This window comes from Ascidiella aspersa, chromosome 3, assembly GCF_963924565.1.
Source record: "Ascidiella aspersa chromosome 3, kaAscAspe10.2, whole genome shotgun sequence".
In the NCBI taxonomy this organism is placed as follows: domain Eukaryota; kingdom Metazoa; phylum Chordata; class Ascidiacea; order Phlebobranchia; family Ascidiidae; genus Ascidiella; species Ascidiella aspersa.
The window spans coordinates 31,063,154-31,087,212 of record NC_139449.1 but is presented as its reverse complement, the minus strand read 5'-3'; the positions used below and the strand labels follow the sequence as shown (position 1 = coordinate 31,087,212).

The window sequence follows — 24,059 nt, the reverse complement described above, 5'->3', positions numbered from 1 at the left end:
AGTCATTTGAAAAATAAACAGGCACAGCCAAGTCATTTAGTAAAATAACTGAAGTCCAAGTCAAGTTTAGTTTAATAATAACTAGCTTGAATCCAAGTTTACGCAACATATATAGCTAAGCAAATTCTTTTAAGTGTAAACATTGACAAAAATAATCCAATTTTATCAAAAAATACAAAAAACATTGTTTTAACTCAAGTCATTTGTCCAAAAGCCTCAAGTCTAGTCAAGTTAGTTTACCCAAAAGACTTAGTGACTTGAGTGCACTCCGGCCAAGCAATGACTGAAATTATTGCAACACTGGTTTTACAAGACAAAAATATTCAAATCCTGCTGCAACGCGTGAGCATTACACTGGTAAGGTCAAAAAGAAGGTTATAGCGACTCAAACCTGACCTGCATGTCGCGACAATAAACGCGACAGAAAAAGCGACAATTCTGGTCAGTTGCAGCGACTTTTACAAAAAAAAGGTAAAAAAACAATCTGTTCTTCCTAAAAAAGTTGCCCGGCTGCAAACCCTGCCTGTGAACATTGCACCACTAAAGTTGAGTTGAGGAATTTTGTGGCCATAGAATGATTATGGAAATTAACCAGTTACTGATTGACGTTTTAATTTTTTGTGGCACTTAGTCTTAGGTAAATTTAGACTGGAAAAAGAATTGTGTAATTATTGCTGGTTCGTTTTTACATATTGAGGCCTTGGAATACTTTGCTGACATTTAAATAAGGGAAACTATTTAAAACACTTCTTAAAACAAAACGAAATACTATAACGTAAAAATACTGCGTCGCAACTTGGCTATAACGTAAAACATATTATAAAATATTTAGCCGCAACTTGAATTCAACGTGATATAACCTGTCTTGCATTTGATCATGCTATATATACAAAGGTGACGTTAGTTTAAAAATTGCATGTTTTGGTGAGAAAAAAGGTCGTATTGAACAATTGCTAATTTTCTTTGCTAACAATTTTAGAGAAACGAGTTGCTGATTTTGTTAACTGCATAAATATATTTGTAGTTAAGTCGAGGTTGCGACGTTTGTTAAAATGAACGGCAGCCAAAGAGAAATGTTGAATTCGACAAAACCATGGCGAAGGTCTGTCGAACAAGCTTCCTGGGCTTTCCTGACCATCGCCTCTCTTTATCTTGTTGTGGTTCTCGTAATATTCGAGGTAAAGCGAGAAAAAAACACGAGATACCAAAAGACGCAAAGGCTGGACTTGGTGCTTTAGCGAAAATCCGATGTGCATTCTAGCGGCGAGATCATCGCTGCTCAGATGCGGTTCATTGCAGATTGAGCTAAGTCTTGGGACCCAGAATGACGCGGCTTGTCAATCATTCATGTTCCTTAACACTTCTCTTAACAACCTGAACCTGCTGGCGGTGTATTGCATGTTGTGGATTCGTCAATGCGCGCTCTACAATAATGTAACGCTCAAGTATTTGCTCAGCCTTGCTACCGGATCCTGAACGTCGCCGTGCTGGCCTGCTTCGTCGTCGCCATGGTTACGCTGACGTCACTCGTGTTCGCCGGCCTCAAGCTAGTGACGTCACCCATCGGGTGTGTATACGTCACGGTGAACGAGTCCCTGCGATACGCGATCACTGGTGCTTCTTTTGTGAGTTTGGTGGCGGCGCAGTGCTCGCTTCTGGTTCTTATGCTCTATCCACTCTTCAAACATTACAGGATCACCAGAAACTGTTGTGGCGAAGAAAGAACCAACAAAGACCGGAGCAGCAAGATACAGGTTAAACATTATTATTTTGTTTAAAATTTAGGTAAAGATTGCGACAAACGTAAAACAAATGTTAACAATTTTGTTAGTTCACAGTTAGGCTACCAATATTTAAAATACTGGTGAACATGCTACTATTTTTGTTTCAAATTGAAATATACTCTAACTTTTCTTAACTTAGTGCGATAATGTTGCAGTTTTATTTGGGGGAAGGGTGCGAAAAACCGTCGTAGATTAAATAACAAAATTTTATAAACGATTTATAATACAGTACTTCTGACCTCAATGAGCAATAATTTTGCTTTATTATACAAGAATATGCATTCACGTTGAGCTTTTGCAAATTTGTCGGTGATTTAATTTGCGAAATCACGTTAAATTAGTAATCCCAAAAGTTACTTGAGTCGGCTCGTCAAAATATGAGGTCGAATTTCCAGCAAGTAAATCGCATTTTCTTATTTACGCATAGAATGTTGTCACGCGTCTTTTTATCAGCACGTCGGTGTGCGTCATATCTGACGTCATACTGGGCCTGGGCGTGTCCGTTTTCGATTCCGAGGTCAACCGACGTTCAATCCTAACCTGGCTCATCTACAACCTTAACATAATCGTCAACACGGTGGCGCTAGTGAGCTCCTTCGAGGACTGGACCGCGCGACTGTTCCCATGGAGACGCCAGACGGCCTTGTCCTCTGACGTCGCCGATGCTGGAGGCGCCTCGAGCAATAGTGTTGGTGGAGCGTCATCGCGTCATGTGGTATTTAGCACGACATCTTGAGAACTCTATAAAAAACACTTGAAACACTGCTTCTACAATTGATGAAAATAACGTGTTCGTCCGTTCCTCGCATGTTAGCTCAGCTGTTGATGTTTTTACATTTGTCAAAACATTAAAAGATTCGGCATTAAGAACAAGTGTTGTAAGCAAATCATTTTTAAATGACTAAGTCCAAATCAAGCCTTTTTCACTAAATAATAAGACAAGTCATATTTAGAGCAAGTCAACCCCTTGTCATAAAATTACATGTTCCCGTTCGATTATGAGCAATACCTCAACTTAAAAATACTAAAAACGCAACCCTAATTATTTGATGCTAATTATTTTTTTATGTGAAAAAATTGGGATAAATACCGCTAACCAAATTTTATAAAAGAAAAGCTTAATAAAAACACTTCATTTCATCCAAGTCATTTGTCTAACAAACTTAAATCAAGTCAAGTCATTTTGCCCAAAAGACTTAAGTCAAGTTAAGTGATTTATAAATAATGGCTTACGCGCAGTTAAGTCAAGTCATTAACTGAAGTCATTACAACACCGTTGAGAACTAATCCAAATAATGCTAGATGCAACGAAATACTCGAATCGAAACAAAAACCACAGCAAGCGAAAAAAATTGTTTTTAGGTTGCAACAGCGTTTAATGCTGTGCAGTTTGATAAATTGATTGCGACTACCGCAATACCACATTTTGACTGATGTAAGATAACGCAGGATTAACGACTATAGGTGATTCAGCTTTCCCTGGTATTGAGTCTGACCTAGCTGCGAGACATTGGTGTAAAAGTTCTAGTGCTAAACGTGAGGTGATACATACTAAGGAAACGGAAGAGAGCCTGATTTATGTGCATACACCTGCTTAGCATTATTTTCGCTTGGTGTTTCAGGCGTTTAGGGGCGCAAGAAAGTATGAGTGCGTTTTCAAAATATGCATACACAATACGGGGAAGTGACTGTAATATTGTGTTCAGAGCTAACTAATGAGTGTTAGATCATTGTTTTACACACACACACAAACACACACACATTAAAACAGTGCTTTTATTTTGTTAAAATCCTGGGTTTACTTTGGAGAGGTCATTTAATGGCCATTATGTACATAATTGCATAAACGATATTATCCGCATAAATTGCATGTTTAAAACAGTTCGTGTGCACGAGGATCCATGGTCACAATAAAAGACTGTAACTTACACTGTAAACTGAAAAGGTGGAAATTTCTACCTTCGCTAGTGGATCAATTTTTATGCCCCTGGGTTCTATTTTCCGTAACCCACCCTAAGGTGGATATAACGTTCTAACCTTCAGGGCGGATAACGCTGTTTACACCCTATGTTAATCCACCCCAACGGGGGAGGAATTGTACGAATCCACCCTGCACTGCTAACTGAAAAGGTGGAAATTTCTACCTTCGCTAGTGGATCAATTTTTATGCCCATGGGTTCTATTTTCCGTAAACCACCCAAAGGTGGATTTAACGTTCTAACCTTTAGGGCGGATAGGGCTGTTTACACCCTATGTTAATCCACCCCGAAGGGGAAGGAATTGTACGAATCCACCTTGATTTAAGAAAATCTTCCCCATTGTAAAACACCACAAACCATTGTGGATTTTCGCATTTCCACCTCAGGGTGGATTTAACAATCCACCAATTGTATAATCACACATACTAATGACATAAACAATGTACAGTATATTTTACAACATTACCAAAACATGGCAGAATTCCAAAAAAGTTGAAACGCAAAAATAAAGAACAAATAGTTAACATGATGACAACACTCTTAATCAGGGTTCAAATCTAAACTCTTTCTAAACATCCAAAAACTAACATAACATATTGTTTGGGTGTCAAAAAAACATTGCAGAAAAGAAAGTTTTAACAACAAAATAGAACAGATCTGAAAACAACATGTCACAGAATTTTGGCTGAGATGGTTATTCCGAAGGTTAATTTAACAAATAGAAACATACATGTAGCAGTTGAAAATATATTGTTTTACAACAGTATCAAACGAAAAAAGCTAATAATGTGGGTCTAAAGGGAAACATATAACACTACAACTTTGGAAATTAAAAGTTTAGAAAAGAACTTTTACTGAAGCTATGCAAAAATATGTTTATGTAGTTATAATACATTTAAATTAAATCAAAGTAAACATTAATCATATGCTTACTAAGGAATGAACTTTTAAAGGTGATAATTGGCATATACTTTGTTACAAAACTACAAACTGTTTATGACCTGTAAAACACTGCTTGGAATTTTAACGCTGCCAAGCTGCAGTATGTAACCACATAAAAAAGCCATTGTTTTTGTACAGCCATGTGGTATAACAATATTAAAAACCCAATATGCTGAAATAGCCGTAGCTACTGCAGTGATTAAGTCTCCATCTACAGATATAGTAAAAGCATCTACATGCACAGAAATTGATTGATCACTGCAAATTTTTATTACCGGATACGGTGATGTAGACTCCTATGAAAGTTAAAAATAAGCAAAAATTATTATTGTGGTTTGGTCATCTACAGTAATACTGACCAACAATAATAAGACATAATATAAAAAATAATGAAAAAAATTATGAAAATCTTGCTAACATTAGTCGCCTTCCTTGTAATCAAGGCAAGATAAGGACAGTATGCCAAAAAATTGAAAAAAAGATGTCGTTCATATTTAGATCTTTGCTTCATTAACCGAAATATAAAGGTTCCGCAAAAAGAAAATAAAAGTCTCTATCACTCAACTAGGCAAATAAACAATTTGTTTATGTGTACTCTGGCCTTTAAACATGCATACGATAATGGCACAAATATTAATCTTACGTGCAGGGCTGCCACACATTTTTATGAAACAAATTTAAAGATATTTTTATAGTTTAAAAAGGACTGGTTGACAAAACTTACATATTATTCGAAAACAATTTTAAAAATGCTATGGTCAACACAACATTTGTTTAAAAAACATAAAGTTAAACATGAAATAGTTTAAAAAAAAGAAAATTGGCTTTTTCCAAGATTTACAGAATTTGTACCAATCCTTACAACGGAAGCCTAGGGTGGCTAACTGAAACCATATGGCCTAAGATTTCATGTAAGGGTCAAACCAACATTGTTTCTACGTTTGGAGAGATAATGGTTTAAGTATATGGCAAAGGTCACTATTTTAAATCTTACAATAGCCTAACTTTACTGATACCCTAGTTCAGCGTGGTCCAACTTCTTTTCATCGCGGACCAAAAACAATATTTTTTTTATCTTGCGGGCCAATGTTTTTAAATAGCGATTCTTAGGCTTATTGCTTGCAAATGATACATAGCCTATTACAGTCGTTCTTAAAAGTTTTTTCAGCCGCGCCCGCTTTGGTAATTTTCCTATGCCTTTCCCCACCCTACAAAAAGCAATTCGGCATTTTCAATTAAATATCACTACGACAACTTGAAAATAGTAAGGGTTTTGTCGGTCTCGGGAACCACGAAAAAAATTGCTGTTTCAATGTATTGGCAAAAACAGACTTTGTAGCCTACACCGCTGTAGGAGTGGTGTAAAACCTAAACGAAACCATTAGAATCAATGCAAAAAAATTTAAATATTAACTTGGAGCTTGCGCCCATCCTAGGCCCACCAGGTCAACAACTGCTGGCCTATGGCATATATACTAACCTTATGAAAAAAAGCTACGGTAGTTATGAAATCACAGAGGATCATTTACGAAGTTTTTTGGTCAATTACAATACCAAAAAAACAAAAATCGATAGTGCTAGATTACAGCAAAGCTGAGTATCAGTTCGCGGGTCAAAAAATTGGAACTTTGCGGGCCAAATCGGCCAGTGCACTAATTAATGGAGCTATAATTAGTTCTTGACTCCTATGTGAAGCTCATTGTAAATGTTTAATGTTGTTATAATTATATTCCACAACATTACCTTTTCAATGATAAAAAAATGATCCAGATTCTCTTTAAATATACTTGGCAAAAAAAGAATCCATGCGTTTTCCATTTCTAAAAAGTAAATTTTTTTTTCATAAATAGGACTGAGTTTCTTTAGTTATTTATCTATCTGTTGGCTGCTTGGCTTTGGGTGCAGCTATGAAATGGTTTAAACTACCTTTACAGTCCTTAAATTTTACCACATCAGAATGTAGCAATGTAGCATGCATTTAAACTGGGTAGAGTAGTTCTACAAATGAATTTCACAAAAACACATAAACATTATGACCCTTATCTTACTATTTTGTCGTACTGAAACCTGTGGACCTGATTCTAGCAAAATTTTTATATACTTACCTAAAATATCCATGTAGGAATTAGAGATGCTAGACCATCGAATCATTCGTTTGGCTTTTGACAAAAGTGGCTCTCTCAGTCGTTGATCTATGTTCATTCCAACTATTTTGCCCATTTCAAACAGAATCTTTATAAAAAAATAACTGTTACAAATAAGTAATTAAACCATAGATAATTCAAAATCATGTTTTACTATTGACAATTCCTAAAAGATTTACATCATAAATAGATATATTGTGGAAAAAATCAACAATACAACTCAAGTTAAATACAGAATTGCTCATTATAAACATACACACCCATTTAGAAGTAGTCAAGGGTGAATATCTTTCTAAAATTTCTTTTGCTGAACCACCACTTAAAACATCTGCTCGTCTGCTACTGTACGTTCGCTCCAATCTATCTTCAATGGACTGTTGACAAGGTTCTTTCTTTAAAAATTCTTTTTTGAGGTAATCAACATGTATTTTGGTCCCAAATTCGTCCTCTGTATCAGCAATATCCTGCTATAAACAAAAAATATATATTATACTAGTTTGCACCCAAAAACAACACATACAAACTTTCAAAAATTTTGAGCTATAGTAAAGATAATAAAAAAGTATTCCAGTCTGACATATCAATTTCCTGACGGCTAACTTTAGCCAACCTTTGTAATAATAATGAAAATATAAATAACATTAACTGCAGAAAAACAAAATTTCTTTACATTTCCGCTGGTGCTGACATTTCGTTTTTTGCTGACTATTTCAGCTTCTTCATCTGGTATGCTGCTCCTTTTTCTATTTTGGTGACCAAATTTTTTTTTCATTTCTTCTCTATATTTATTGTTAATTGAATTTCGACGCCAATCTTTGAATTTTGTTCGCAACATCTTAATCCAAGTAACCTATATTCATACAAAATATTATAAATAAACTAAGATTATGATGTACACCAGGGGTCGGCAACCTTTTGTATGTAGTGTGTCAGTTTATAAATAATTTCAAAATATCAACAACTCGCATGGCCAAACATTTTTCTATTTTTGGTTTTGCACTGGCAACCAGGGCTGTGCAGTCTGTTAAAAACAACCCGAGTCTGACTCCGGCCAAATGTGCAATTACATCGAGTCCCGAGTACAGCTAAGACTCTACAGCCTGTTTTTCCCCAGATTTACTTACTAAAATAGAATAGATGTCGGCACTCAACTTATAGGAGTCATGGAAAACATTTCACCATATGCTATTCTCCGGTAATTTTACCTAGTCTTATGTCCAACTCCGCAGCCTTGCTGTTAACTGAAATCTAATTTACAGAACTTGGGAGATGCCATTAAATCTAATTTCATAAGTTAAATTTTGTAAAGATACCCTAACCTTGGAAAAAAAAAACGAACTGTCACGAACACAATACTCTTGCCCTTTAGCGTACCCTAAAAAATCATCCCGCATGCCACTTTTGGCATGCATGACAGGGGTTCCCGACACCTGATGTACACTGTACAGGCTACTTTATTAGGCTATTTTAGCTGCCTTTAAGTAGCTGTAAACTGATAAATAAAAACATTAACTTACAAAATAACAGCCTGTGTTAGAAAATCTGTCTCTAAGCACTGGATACTTGCGAACTAAAGCACTGCAGACTTCTCTATATTGATATGGTGAAGGATATCTAAAGAATAAATTTCTGTTATATAAACTTAACAAATGCAGAAACAAGCAAAAAGGGTTTTTTTTTTAGTACATCGTATTTGTCAATGAATAAAAAGGAAAGTTAGGCCCTAATATAAAAACCATCATAACTCAAACTTACGTAAACAGAATGGTATACATTTGTCAAAACTTTAGTCTTGATGACATACCCTACATTGCCTAAAATAAGGTATGATAGATTTTTGCAACTTTCAGCTTGGTCATGTGATGTGCATGCACAATATTTGCGATAAAATCTCACTGCTTATATTTTCTTGTAAAGAAACATAAAATAGAGTTTTTCATACATTAAAGCAGTGGTTCCAAACGCATGGGTCGCGACCCAACGTTGGGTCGCCTGATTATTTTTTGGGGTCGAATGTTTTTCAGCCATTATGTATGTTGGGCGAAAAAATAACAACAAAAAATTCAAAACGTGAAGAGATCACAAAACTGGAATTTATAAACACAAAAATATGAAAACCAATCAGGGAAACCGGCTGGAAGTTAACAGTGACATGGGTCTATATGCTTAAGCAAAATAATCCCTCGATTTCAACAAATCGCTGACATCAAGCAAGCAAAGCTATCTCATTAGTGATTTGATAAACATATTCTTTTCGGAAAAAGTAAGTGCTTTGTAGCGCAGTTTGTTTGCAATGCAATCTTGTATGATAATATGACAATTGCTTAAGTCGCAAGATAATACCAAACTAATTTTTTTTTCAAAATGGGTCACCTTAAAAACAGGTTTGGAACCACTGCATTAAAGTAAAGATGTACAGTTTTAATTAGCAAAGACACAATGCCCATTGTGTTATTCATACTAATTTTATTTAACTTAATTAGTTACCACTAAAAAATATGACATGCCAAAACATACTTCTAGCATAAAGACAATATGCATGGTAATGATCATCAAAATGTCGAACTTCAAATATTTGACCGAATAAAAAATGTACGTCCTCAATTAGCAGTATTGAAGTCACTTTAAAAAAAACAGGTATATCACACACAATGTCAACAACAAATGTATCTCCAATTTTGTACAGGTAACAATTATAAAGTAAACTTGAAACACAATGACATGACAATTTGTTCAAATTACCAAATAAGTTTTCAAGTTTTTGAATCACAGAGAGGGGTAAAGTATTTAAATTAAATTCCTTGAAGGTTTCAGATGTTTGATCAGGTATTAAGCAGTCCTCAAGTAAGCAGCACTTATTTCTGTGTTCCCAACACTTCAGACCTTGTATTCGTTGAGCAATTGTAAGGGTTATATTTTTAAAATTACAGGACTGCCTAACAACTTTTTTTAAGCGTTGATGAAAAGATTCAAATCTCATTGACCATAAATGGCGCAAAGGACCATACCTTACCAATAACCTGGGGTAGTGTAGCATATAGTGAAACTTTGGTTTTATCTGAGAAGATTCCAACTGTATTACAAGAGCATAAAAGTCATGAACATAAACATCTAGCAAATTTATCCATTCGGATTCTATTTCCGGAGAAAAAATTATTTCGCAAATCAGAGATAATAGTTTGTAGAGCTCCCAGACTTGACAATCATGGGGAACTTTTCCACCAATGATAAAAGACAATACTCTGAACAGACACCAAGCTTCATGTGCATTTAGAGATGTGGAATTACCCGCAATCCAGGCAACAGGTCTATTTTTTTGATCATTTTTTCCAAACTTAAAACCTTTAACAAGCTTTATCAGATGTGATCTTGACAATACATTGCGTTTATGAAGTTGGTTAATTATAATCTCAACTGTTATTGGAATAACCCCTTCCAAAACATCATGCATAATATCAGGAGGAAGACAGTTAATTACATCAAACGAAAGCAGAGTTCCAAAAACGGGAGACGACCTAACGCCATACACACAAACTAATGATGCATCTTTCTTAATGCTTTCTACATGCCATTTGTGAGTATTTGCATCACGTAAAGTAAACATACATTCATGTGGTTTATTCAAAAGATCAGGATAAGAACACATACAGTGGCGACAAATTCTTCCACTGGAAAAACAGCGTCGGAAACCACCAATATCGTGAAGACCTAGGTTATCGCCAGATATTGTGGCAATTCCACCATACAAATGTAACTGTCGACCATCTTTTACACTTACTGTTACACCATCCCTTTCCAATATTTCCATATCTAAGCTAAATGGTTTTAAAATAACATCATATCCAAACTTTTTAACATGCGAAGAATAGGTTACAAGTAGTAAGTGAATGTTTCTCAATGCAGACAAATATTTTTGTTCAACATTTCCAATAGTAAAATAAAAACATGTCAGTTTATGAATGGTTCGAGATGAACCAAGAGGATTACACACTTCTAAGTCGTCACAGTAAAGATGTATTCGAATTAAGTTCTTTCTACCCTTAAAAAATTCATTTGCAACGAATGCAGTACCACTTATGTAATTGGAGATAAGTTTATCATCACATTCCTGAGTTCTTCCAATGGTGTCAGCCACATCACAATGTGAAAGATAATTTTTTATTGTGTTTAACATTGGAACATAATGAAAATGACTTGTTGAATCTAACTGTACTTGTTTTGGCTTGACCATTCCCATGGATTCACAAAACCTTGTATAAACACTTTCACTACATATCTTGTTCCAAATAAGTTTTGGGAGTATTATCTGTTAAATAAATTCTGGGCAAATGTTGCTCTTTATTTATTAAATATTCATTGTACTGTTCTAGTAAGGAAATTGTGTCTGACATAATGCTTTTTGACACAGATATTGGAAGAACATATTTTTCGCGGCACTTAAGGTAGTGCAGAAAAAACTGTTTTTGAAAAGGGTCATTATATTTATTTGATTCTTGAAGTGGTAATTCTTCAGAAACAGCAAGAGTGTTATCAAAACTGGAAGTTTGTGGTGCAAAATGTCTTACATCCAGAAGTTCCCTGTGATATCTGTAAAAATGAATCCTTATGGAGTGGTATGATGAGCATGACTTTCCACAGTTATCAACTGGACATTGAATATTAGAAAGGTCATCATCATTGTGTTCATGCCTTAAGTGATAAAGAAAGGTCTTTAAATCGTTCGTTAATGAATTGCAGTTAACACACGAACAAATAAATTCTGTAGTCATTTTTAAAAAGGCAACCCTAATTTCACTTTTTTTTTTCTATTTATACAATCACTTCAAACTAAAAAAAATACATAGGGCAAATTAAAAAAAAAAAAAGTTTGTAAAATATCTTTGAAAAAACCAAATCTTTGAAATTAATTTACTAATAAACTGTTTTAGTCAAAGCACTAAATTCTCGCTTTAATGAACATAAATCATTTTTAAGATTTGTACAGCAAATAGTTGTTTTAATAAGGCCCCACATTAAAGAAACAAAGTAAAGACTATATAAGGTGTTACATCAGACAAGAACCTAGAAGAAACTAATATGACAATTTTTATGTCATGTGTCATGTCAATTCCCAAATGCTGGCGCTCCAGCTAACTTAAGGATTAGATCTAACCCCGAAAAATATTGGCACTGGTCTAGAATCCTACTACATTTCAAACAATTATTAAATTAGCACATATCATTTGGGTTAGGGTTTGTATGATGAGTGTAATTAAATTTATTTAAAGTGTGCAATTTAAATTTTGGTGACCAAAAAAGTGGTGGGACTTTAAACCAGCACCCAAAAATTAAAATGACAAAATATCCTATGCTTAGAATGCAGGGGGATGTCTATAGCAGGGATGTTCAAAATGATTTTTGCCATGATCCACCACAGCCAAACCTGACAACATGATGATCCACCAAATACGAATAGTAAACATATCGGACACACTTTAATTTTTATGGTGCTTTATTTATGTAAATGCGATAAGTTTAATAATTAATCTTGTTTAGTGTTTGTTAAACTTTGTAAGTCAGGGCACAGGTGGCAAGCGCGATTTTTTTAGGTATACCGGCATTTCTTTTAAATTTCTTGAAAGTTTTTATTACATTACCGAAAATACAAAATGTGAAAAAATATATGTCCAACATTTTTTAATGCGCTTTCCATTAACGGCAATGAAGCGCTGATCTAGTTCAAAAGACCGCATCAAAACGTAAACAGGGCGGACGCAGAAAGATGATTCGCGCGAAGCGGGAAAATTTTCCGCACTTACGTTAAAATAGTCAAAAAGTATTTGAAATGGACTCGTATCTAGTTTGTCAAAGAGGCAGCGGGCCGAATTAATTACATTGGCGGGCGCATCCGGCCCACGGGTCGTATGTTGCCAACCCCTGTTTTGAATTTAGGTCTTACAATAACATCGAATTGGGGCTTTCTGTGGCTGACTGATTTCTTTAAACGCTCACAAAGATTAGCATTTGGGAGTTTCGTTCTATGCTTGATTTTTTTAAAAATTCATTAACACTGACAATTGGTAGTCACATGAAAACACTGTAGAAAGTTTATTTTTTTAAGAGTACATTAGAAGATCCGCACAAAACGCTGAAAAGATCCGGAACCGGAGCGCGATCCGCCATTTGAACATGACCGCTCTATAGCTTTCACAGGGTTGCAACAGTTTTATGAACAATTTTGAGACTTTTCAAAAAAATTCATGGCGCTGGTCTAGAACCTGGCACATTTATGTTAATACTAACAAAACGACATGTCAAAGTTGAAACTGCAAGGAAGGCAGAAATATGTAAGAACAAATATAATAATAATACTTAACCTAAACCCAAATAACCCGCATACTAATTAACTCCATTTTCCAAAATAATGTGATTTGTGGTATGATTCAAAGACCAGCGCCAAAAATTGTTTTTTAATGGCAATTAATAAACACACAAGTTAAGCTGAACAACTAATTTCGAAGATTTGGGCTTGGGTAGGTTAAGCAATACTATTAAATATTAATATTTGACCTCACCCAAACAGAAACCCTAACCAAAATAATGTACGTTGTATTGGGATTCTAGACCAGCATCAAAAATAAGGTTTTTCGAACACATCTCAAAGATTTTGTGGCAACCAGTTTTTAATTATTGTATGTTGGGTAACCATAAGCCAACTTGAACGCCATTTTTCCCGGCCGTCGTCGCCGCTAACATCAATAACTTACAAAAAAAGCTAATAATAATAGCAAACAAAATATATATATACAACACGAACTCTAGACAAAATACTTCCTAAGGTATATACTGATAAACTTACTGTTGTCATGGTCCATCATTCAGCGCAAAAACAGCCATTCTATAACCATCCTGCTTAACAATAACATGTGACAAAGTCGCTCTAATCTTACTGGGCAAAAGTCATTTGCGCAGAAGTCCTATGCGCAGAAGTCCTATGCGCAGACCACATGATAAATTTTTATGTGGTCGAATCGTCAATACAAAAATAATTTATAACTGAAACTAACACTGAGTTTGGCTGTATTGAATTAAAAACAATAAATACATTTAATAGATATACAATTATGTATTAATATATTTAATGAATCTTTTCCCTAAAATATTTATGCGGATGAATATTTACAATTTATTCTTGCGGATAACTAACTGCCGATACGTTTCCTCTGATTGGTTCATTTTAATCACCTGGTGAACAGCCTAACATTCTTATTACCGCAAATTACGTTGTATTCTAAGAACTGTACAAGCTATGTGGAGTCATTCATAGTTTATCACGAATTTGGTTTGTCATTTTTTTAAACTTATATGCAATTCTCGAAGACAACATATTCGTTTCAGTCTTGGAATGCCGTACTTTTCAACACAACAATAAGAATATAGTTGTCTCACTCTTATCTATTTTCAGTAAAGTCAACTGTAAAAAAAAAACAAGTAATTATCGAGCTGGGTGGTTAACATAATATAACCCAATAACACAGGTGTTAAATTTCTAAACTAAAGATGTAACTACTAGGTGGGTGGAAAACCAAATCTAACCCAACGCTAAATCAGTGACAGGGGTATTTTTGGAAAACACCACCCCTTTAAAATCACCTTTTAAGGTTTAAAATAATTTCTAACCTAGCGTTGGGGTGTAAAAATAAAATCCCACCTTTCATACATCTAAAGCTGGGGTATAAATCGAAATTAATTGCCTTTTAGGGACGAAAACAAGTCATTCCACCCCCCTGGCGGGGGTGGAATATTTCCACCCCTTTAAAATCCACCTTTTCAGTTTACAGTGTAGTTCCTTAAATTTAAATGTTAACTTTTTATAATTTAAAAAGGGGCGATATATAATCTCGATGTTATTTCGCAGTTCTCGATGGTATGTCAACCCATAAAGTATTCACGCAAAGCACGATAAAATGCATCGCTATAAATAACGTTGGTAAATAATTTTGTTGTTGAGAGACATGGTATGGTATGTGTGGCGCCCGTTAGCTGACACGATTCACACAAACAACCCAGAAAGCCGATAAGATTTGCGTAAAGCGCAAAAGCATTTTTGGTAGTAATGTTTTTTTTAACAAAATATAGCTAAGTTTTGCCCCAGATAAACATTCCTGTTAACAAACTATATATCTTATTTTAGGAATTGTGCTGCGCACCTGAAAGAGTTAAACCGACGGAACGAATTTAGCTCATCGGCGGTAATTGGTCACATCCTGGTTTAAATTAATATATTTGTTAAATAATTAAGTCCTAAATACTAAGGAAAAATATTTTTATGGTTCTTTTTTAGAACAAAAGTAACAGCCCTAATAATACAGTTCTTCTCTTAAGGTCACTTGTTACTTGCTTTTACAGGCACGCTTAACGCGATAATTTTAGTTTCAGAAATTTCCCTTCAACGCTATAAGGCTATCGGTTTCGAAAATGCGAGAAGGTCAATAATCTAGGATTTTAAGATAAGAAGCAATGCTTTACCCAGGGTTTACAAAATGCATCGCCTCGCTCGATTAAATCTAGTATATTTAGGAATGTTGCATCTTTGCCTAAAAGTTAAAATCTGTGTAAAAAATGAACAACAGCCAGTTAGAAACGTTGAATTCAACAGAACCATGGCGAAAGTCTCTCGAGCAAGCGGCCTGGGCCGTACTGACCGCTGCATCCTTTTATCTTGTTGTAGTTCTAGTAATGTTTGAGGTGAAACGCGGAAAGAACCTGGGTAAGCAGGTGGCAACTAAAAAATGGAAACAATGGACTTCGTGTTTCGGCAAAAACCCTATGTGCATTCTGGCGGCGTTGTTTTCGCTGCTCAGATGTGCTTCCTTACAAATTGAGCTGAGTTTTGGGACACAGAGCGATGCAGTCTGTAAGACATTCATGTTTCTGTATTTTTCGCTTAACAACCTGAACTTGCTGGCGGTGTACTGCATGTTGTGGACTCGACAAAGAAACCTTTACAAAGCTGCTGTACTTCGGTACCTTTTGACGCCTTGCTACCGAGTTCTCAACGTCGCTGTGTTGGTCGGGCTTATCGTTACCATGGTTGTCCTGACGTCACTCTTATTCGAGATACTTAAATTTGTGACGTCACCGTTAGGGTGCATGTATGTCACGGCGCACGGGTCTTTGCGCGTCGGATTTATGGGGGCATGCTATGGTGGGCTTGTGGCAATACAATGCGCACTTCTTGGCCTTATGCTTTATCCACTCTTCCGCCATTACGGGATCGCTAAGTGGTGTTGTTGCAGTAAAGGAACCATTAAAGACCGTAGCAACAAAATACAGGTACTAAAGGGTGTTTTAATTTCGATTTCGGTAGTAGAAAAAATCTTCAGGGTTGAAATAAGCCGTGGAAATGTTTAACCGAATTTGATCCCATGCGGAATGTATAGTGAACGGATTGTATTGCATCCAGTGATGGTGGATCGTGATGCATTCAGTGGGGAAATTAAGTCTGGAAGTGGTTTATGTAATGTACATTGGTAGATTTGAATTTATTTAAACTAAGATTTAATTTGGAGATTTGTGGGCTACATCAAACGATTATCTCAACTTTTCTAAAAAGGTATTTGTTTTAGATTCCCCGTTAGGAGTTAACTTTGTAATGTAATTTTTAAAAGTCTTCATGGGTTCCAGCAGTAGAATTATTCTACTTTAACACCTGGTTACATCAAATTTACTTTTGTAATATTGGTTAAAAACCGGTCCTATCATTTATGAATTATTTACTAAGTAAGGACAAGGTTGCGAGAAAAGTTGAACAAAAGTGCCGAAAAAAATACAGAACCAAATAAGGAAACGGCGTTTTATAATCTGAAAACAATATGCTTTTCGACACAAATTACATGAAGCTTTTCTAAATCGGAATTATAGCCTTGTAGAAATGAATCAGTTGGTTAAAAAAGCTTTTTGGGGTTTCAAACAAACATGTTGCAATATTTTGACCATACGTGTGCCGTGTGGTTTTACATTCACAACTTATTAATTTCAGGGTCTACAACTGCCTGTATAGCTTCTTGTAACAAATGAATATTACATTTTTATTCGCGCAGAACGTCGTTACTAGGCTCTGCGTCAGCACGAGCGTGTGCGTCATATCTGACGTCATACTTGGCTTCGGTTCAGCGCTGTACGACTCTTTTGCCGAACAGCACCGTCCAACACTCTCCTGGCTTCTCTACAATTTGAACATGATCGTCAACACGGTGGCGCTAGTGTGCACATTTCGTGATTGGACTGAGCGACTGTTTCCATGGAAACACAAGACAAGCTCTGGTGTCATGGTAACGAATGGTATCAAGGCGGTTAAGGCCCAAAACGCAACCAATATACCTACTGGACATAAACTTAAAAACAGGGTTCCGAATACGATTTTTAACCTAGAATGGTCGGTTACTTATATTGAATTTATTAAAATCAGAGCAGGAAATGATAATACAGTTTGAAACAAGTTCGCTGTGAAATTATCCTGGTGCAATTATGAGCTGTGGTTTTAAAATTGCGTTTAAACCCCCCTGCCAAGTTCAGTTATAAAAATTATTACCAGAATATTTTATTGTTTGCTGTATGTTGTTTTCACCTTACTTTCCATATGTTTTCCTCATTTATACTTGACTCTTCACTTCTGCACCTCACCTGTCACCTGTCTATTCCTTATTTAATCAAGTTTGCAATTTGGTGAAACATGTAAAGATAAAGACAGTAAGCTTGAAGTCGGCTGGGATTGTAGTCAAATTGTAAAACGTACACACGTTCACGCCCGTTTTTCAAACGCCCCGCGTAGCGTTTAGGCATTCGACAAGCCGTTATGTATAGGGCTTCCAAAATTGTATATGACAAGATTAATATCGATTATATCGACGTTTAAAACTTTCATCCCCTTCAAATTTACAGCAAGTTTGACATAAGTGAAAAGATCTATTTTTGCGCAATTCGTTATAATCCTGGATCAAGATTTTGTATCTTTTTATTGACAGAAATAATATCGAATATTAAAATTTTCTCATAATTATTTTTCGTTAAAATTATTTCCAGTCTAACTCGATTAAAAATGCACTCAAATCGTTTACAAAATTTAAAAAAAAATAAAGTCAGCTCTTTGAAATTGTCGTTAAGTTCAAATTTTATTCAAAAAATAGGTTTAGATTATATTCAACAACGTTTTAAGTGTCTTTATTAAAGCAATATTTTGTAGGCTTTTGTAGACACATATTCCATATTTTATCGCATAAGGCTCAGCTCGAACTTCGTTTTGCTTTATATATACAGTTGTGTACAGTGATCGCTGTATTTTTTTCGCTTGTGATTTCCACAATTATCCCATTTCCTATTTCGATAATATGCTATAGGTCTTTGTTAATTTTCTGCAATTCACCTTATAGTTCAACTGTTTACACAACATTTTTCTAAAAGCACCAGAGTTGTGTTTTTCTTTGGCATTTTAATAGTTGTTTGAAAAATGCCAACGATAATAATGTTTTATGAGTTCTGCGTAAACTCGACAAATTAATTGATTTGTGTTCGACCGGTATATAGTCAGTAAAGTAAAACATCAAAAACGTGTGGTTGACGACGCCAAGACAACTGATGGAATACCTCAAACAACAATATTTCGTTCTAATAGGTCATAATTTTATCAAAAATTATACTTTTAGGTAAGAATTTCCAATTTTTAGGTTGAAATCTCTCATTTTTCAGGTCAAAAAATAATTACCCTAGATATACAAGACATTATTTACCCCTAAATCTAATTTTTCCTGTTTTTTTTCCCTTTTGGTGTTTCGGTTCGTCATCAATTTGAAACTACACCATTTGTTTAATAACTTAATTTAATAAAACCGACGCTAAGACCGAAAAAAACTGCAATTTACCTCTGTTCTCGTTAGATCTCTAAAGAGCCAATATTTTAGTCTCGTAAATTCTCCTATAACGGTATAATCGACTTGTTCAAGATATATTGACGCGAGCGTTATCGGATTTCAGGATAAAAGCGATTCGTTTCCCAGATACAGAAATACCGGCACGCAATCTTCTATTCAAGTCTGGCTATATTTTGCCTTGTTGGTCTTTAACTCTTGTTGTTGGTAAATTTTGTGAGAATAACCCATTTGTTTGGTGATGGAATCAGTTTTGTTGTGCGCCAGTGTGATTTGACTCTGCGATTAGACCAACTTATTTTGCATGCAAGTTACTCCCTTCTTGAACGGTGAGCTTGGCACAAGGCACCTTAACATATATATATAGATTGTATTTATGTTTAACTAAACTTACCTTAAAAACTTTCGCGTACAGAACAACTAAGTGTGGTGTCTTTCTATTTTGAGCTACTAATTTATTGTGAACGAGGCCCGTAAGCCACACGGCTAAAAAGGTTGCCAAAGGTGGTAAACCGGAGTGTAACCTATTGCAAGGTTCGTAATGGACTCGCAGGCTCAAGTTAGTTTGTAAAACGAGAGGGTTTGGCAGGTGACGTAATACGCGTGCTTTCGCGTGGTTTCCCTAAACCGAAAAGGCAACGCAAAGAAACGGTTTTAAAGGGAAACGCGAACCAAAGGTAAACTGATTGTCAAATGACTGTTTCAGCCTAAAATATAAACAGGTATACACGCCTTTTTCACCCGAGAGCCTGGATTTGAATTTTTCTCTAGCTGACTTGTATGTAAATGTAGTGTCTAAAGGCGCCCAGCAGAAGGTGTTTACCATTTCCTGTAAACTGTTTATAAGGACATGGGGCACTGGAGGTAACCAGCTATTCAAAAAATATAAAAATCTGTGTCGGTTTTTTCATAGAGATGGTAATGTGCAATTGAAAAGAATGTAAAGTGATGGTGACAAACCTTGGGTAAATGTCGTTTCAGGCAAGATTATCTTTAATTGCTAGGGAGTTTTGAGGCAGGGTTTAAACACCAGTGTTCAGTTCGTACCTAACTAGTGTGTATAGTAGTCTTGAGACATCTCCGTGATCCCCATTTTCAGGCATTTTTGTTTTTATGAGGATTGCGTTTGCACGTATCTGTGTGATTGCATAAACATTTTAAACCTATGACTGTAACATCGTAGCTTTAACCAAAACTAACTCGAGATATAATAAAACGACAGACATAATTCGTTTATGTATAATATATTGGATTTTAGTTTTTTTGTAATTTTTTTAACGCCACGCGACAATCAAAGTGCGAAGAGTGCCTGCCATGTGATTTTTTGAGAAGTGATATCGACGGCATTAGCCAACCAAGGGCGTGGTTTAAAGCGAAACAATTTATCTGGGATATTAGCTGAATTTATAAAGTTCACACCGTCAATTGTAAGGTTATCAGGTTTCCCACACAACTTAAAATTAGTAGGTTGTTTTGAGCCATTACTGTGGTATTTGACAGAGTTGTAAAATAAATTGTTCGTATGGCGAAAGAATGTAAAGTGCGCGCTTGTTGGGGGAAATCCACATTATTTCAGTTGCCGCAAACACACAGTGACCGCTAATTCTCGTCTAGAATGCACCGTTCCTTTTTTGGTTCGTTAACGTAGATAGAGCTAGGAAAGTTTAGACTGATTTTGCTTCAACGTGAAATTGTGTGTTTGTTAAAATACAAAAGTGTTCGTTTTCTTAAGTGGCTGCTTAAATAAACGTCTGGAGTTGTATAGTTTTGCGCAGGTATAGTTTAAACAGTTTTGTAAACAAGTCATTTGAAAAATAAACAGGCACAGCCAAGTCATTTAGTAAAATAACTGAAGTCCAAGTCAAGTTTAGTTTAATAATAACTAGCTTGAATCCAAGTTTACGCAACATATATAGCTAAGCAAATTCTTTTAAGTGTAAACATTGACAAAAATAATCCAATTTTATCAAAAAATACTAAAAACCTTGTTTTAACTCAAGTCATTTGTCCAAAAGCCTCAAGTCTAGTCAAGTTATTTTACCCAAAAGACTTAGTGACTTGAGTGCACTCCGGCCAAGCAATGACTGAAATTATTGCAACACTGGTTTTACAAGACAAAAATATTCAAATCCTGCTGCAACGCGTGAGCATTACACTGGTAAGGTCAAAAAGAAGGTTATAGCGACTCAAACCTGACCTGCATGTCGCGACAATAAACGCGAAAGAAAAAGCGACAATTCTGGTCAGTTGCAGCGTCTTTTACAAAAAAAAGGTAAAAAAACAATCTGTTCTTCCTAAAAAAGTTGCCCGGCTGCAAACCCTGCCTGTGAACATTGCACCACTAAAGTTGAGTTGAGGAATTTTGTGGCCATAGAATGATTATGGAAATTAACCAGTTACTGATTGACGTTTTAATTTTTTGTGGCACTTAGTCTAATACTGCGTCGCAACTTGGCTATAACGTAAAACATATTATAAAATATTTAGCCGCAACTTGAATTAAACGTGATATAACCTGTCTTGCATTTGATCATGCTATATATACAACGGTGACGTTAGTTTAAAAATTGCATGTTTTGGTGAGAAAAAAGGTCGTATTGAACAATTGCTAATTTTCTTTGCTAACAATTTTAGAGAAACGAGTTGCTGATTTTGTTAACTGCATAAATATATTTGTAGTTAAGTCGAGGTTGCGACGTTTGTTAAAATGAACGGCAGCCAAAGAGAAATGTTGAATTCGACAAAACCATGGCGAAGGTCTGTCGAACAAGCTTCCTGGGCTTTCCTGACCATCGCCTCTCTTTATCTTGTTGTGGTTCTCGTAATATTCGAGGTAAAGCGAGAAAAAAACACGAGATACCAAAAGACGCAAAGGCTGGACTTGGTGCTTTAGCGAAAACCCGATGTGCATTCTAGCGGCGAGATCATCGCTGCTCAGATGCGGTTCATTGCAGATTGAGCTAAGTCTTGGGACCCAGAATGACGCGGCTTGTCAATCATTCATGTTCCTTAACACTTCTCTTAACAACCTGAACCTGCTGGCGGTGTATTGCATGTTGTGGATTCGTCAATGCGCGCTCTACAATAATGTAACGCTCAAGTATCTGCTCAGCCTTGCTACCGGATCCTGAACGTCGCCGTGCTGGCCTGCTTCGTCGTCGCCATAGTTACGCTGACGTCACTCGTGTTCGCCGGCCTCAAGCTAGTGACGTCACCCATCGGGTGTGTATACGTCACGGTGAACGAGTCCCTGCGATACGCGATCACTGGTGCTTCTTTTGTGAGTTTGGTGGCGGCGCAGTGCTCGCTTCTGGTTCTTATGCTCTATCCACTCTTCAAACATTACAGGATCACCAGAAACTGTTGTGGCGAAGAAAGAACCAACAAAGACCGGAGCAGCAAGATACAGGTTAAACATTATTATTTTGTTTAAAATTTAGGTAAAGATTGCGACAAACGTAAAACAAATGTTAACAATTTTGTTAGTTCACAGTTAGGCTACCAATATTTAAAATACTGGTGAACATGCTACTATTTTTGTTTCAAATTGAAATATACTCTAACTTTTCTTAACTTAGTGCGATAATGTTGCAGTTTTATTTGGGGGAAGGGTGCGAAAAACCGTCGTAGATTAAATAACAAAATTTTATAAACGATTTATAATACAGTACTTCTGACCTCAATGAGCAATAATTTTGCTTTATTATACAAGAATATGCATTCACGTTGAGCTTTTGCAAATTTGTCGGTGATTTAATTTGCGAAATCACGTTAAATTAGTAATCCCAAAAGTTACTTGTGTCGGCTCGTCAAAATATGAGGTCGAATTTCCAGCAAGTAAATCGCATTTTCTTATTTACGCATAGAATGTCGTCACGCGTCTTTTTATCAGCACGTCGGTGTGCGTCATATCTGACGTCATACTGGGCCTGGGCGTGTCCGTTTTCGATTCCGAGGTCAACCGACGTTCAATCCTAACCTGGCTCATCTACAACCTTAACATAATCGTCAACACGGTGGCGCTAGTGAGCTCCTTCGAGGACTGGACCGCGCGACTGTTCCCATGGAGACGCCAGACGGCCTTGTCCTCTGACGTCGCCGATGCTGGAGGCGCCTCGAGCAATAGTGTTGGTGGAGCGTCATCGCGTCATGTGGTATTTAGCACGACATCTTGAGAACTCTATAAAAAACACTTGAAACACTGCTTCTACAATTGATGAAAATAACGTGTTCGTCCGTTCCTCGCATGTTAGCTCAGCTGTTGATGTTTTTACATTTGTCAAAACATTAAAAGATTCGGCATTAAGAACAAGTGTTGTAAGCAAATCATTTTTAAATGACTAAGTCCAAATCAAGCCTTTTTCACTAAATAATAAGACAAGTCATATTTAGAGCAAGTCAATTCCAAGTGAAGTCCTTGTCATAAAATTACATGTTCCCGTTCGATTATGAGCAATACCTCAACTTAAAAATACTAAAAACGCAACCCTAATTATTTGATGCTAATTCTTTTTTTATGTGAAAAAATTGGGATAAATACCGCTAACCAAATTTTATAAAAGAAAAGCTTAATAAAAACACTTCATTTCATCCAAGTCATTTGTCTAACAAACTTAAATCAAGTCAAGTCATTTTGCCCAAAAGACTTAAGTCAAGTTAAGGGATTTATAAATAATGGCTTACGCGCAGTTAAGTCAAGTCATTAACTGAAGTTATTACAACACCGTTGAGAACTAATCCAAATAATGCTAGATGCAACGAAATGCTCGAATCGAAACAAAAACCACAGCAAGCGAAAAAAATTGTTTTTAGGTTGCAACAGCGTTTAATGCTGTGCAGTTTGATAAATTGATTGCGACTACCGCAATACCACATTTTGACTGATGTAAGATAACGCAGGATTAACGACTATAGGTGATTCAGCTTTCCCTGGTATTGAGTCTGACCTAGCTGCGAGACATTGGTGTAAAAGTTCTAGTGCTAAACGTGAGGTGATACATACTAAGGAAACGCAAGAGAGCCTGATTTATGTGCATACGCCTGCTTAGCATATTTTTCGCTTTGTGTTGCAGGTGTTTAGGGGCGCAAGAAATTATGAGTGCGTTTTCAAAAGATACATACACAATACGGGGAAGTGACTGTAATATTGTGTTCAGAGCTAACTAATGAGTGTTAGATCATTGTTTTACACACACACACACACACACACACACACACACACACACACACACACACACACACACACACACACACACACACACACACACACACACACACACACACACACACACACACACACACACA

General features: G+C 36.0%; 1 protein-coding gene across 1 annotated transcript; it reads right to left on the bottom strand.

Annotated features, from left to right (window-relative positions):
- Window positions 1-4,211: 4,211 nt before the first annotated feature.
- Window positions 4,212-9,402, bottom strand: LOC146161583 (sterile alpha motif domain-containing protein 3-like). Its single transcript, XM_083385560.1, has 5 exons — window positions 9,367-9,402; window positions 7,110-7,316; window positions 6,811-6,937; window positions 6,449-6,525; window positions 4,212-5,001 (listed from the first exon to the last, which is right to left on the bottom strand). Exons 1-5 carry the CDS (start codon window positions 9,400-9,402, stop codon window positions 4,747-4,749), a joined length of 702 nt encoding a protein of 233 aa, XP_083241686.1. The 3' UTR covers window positions 4,212-4,746.
- Between the last annotated feature and the right edge of the window lie 14,657 nt (window positions 9,403-24,059).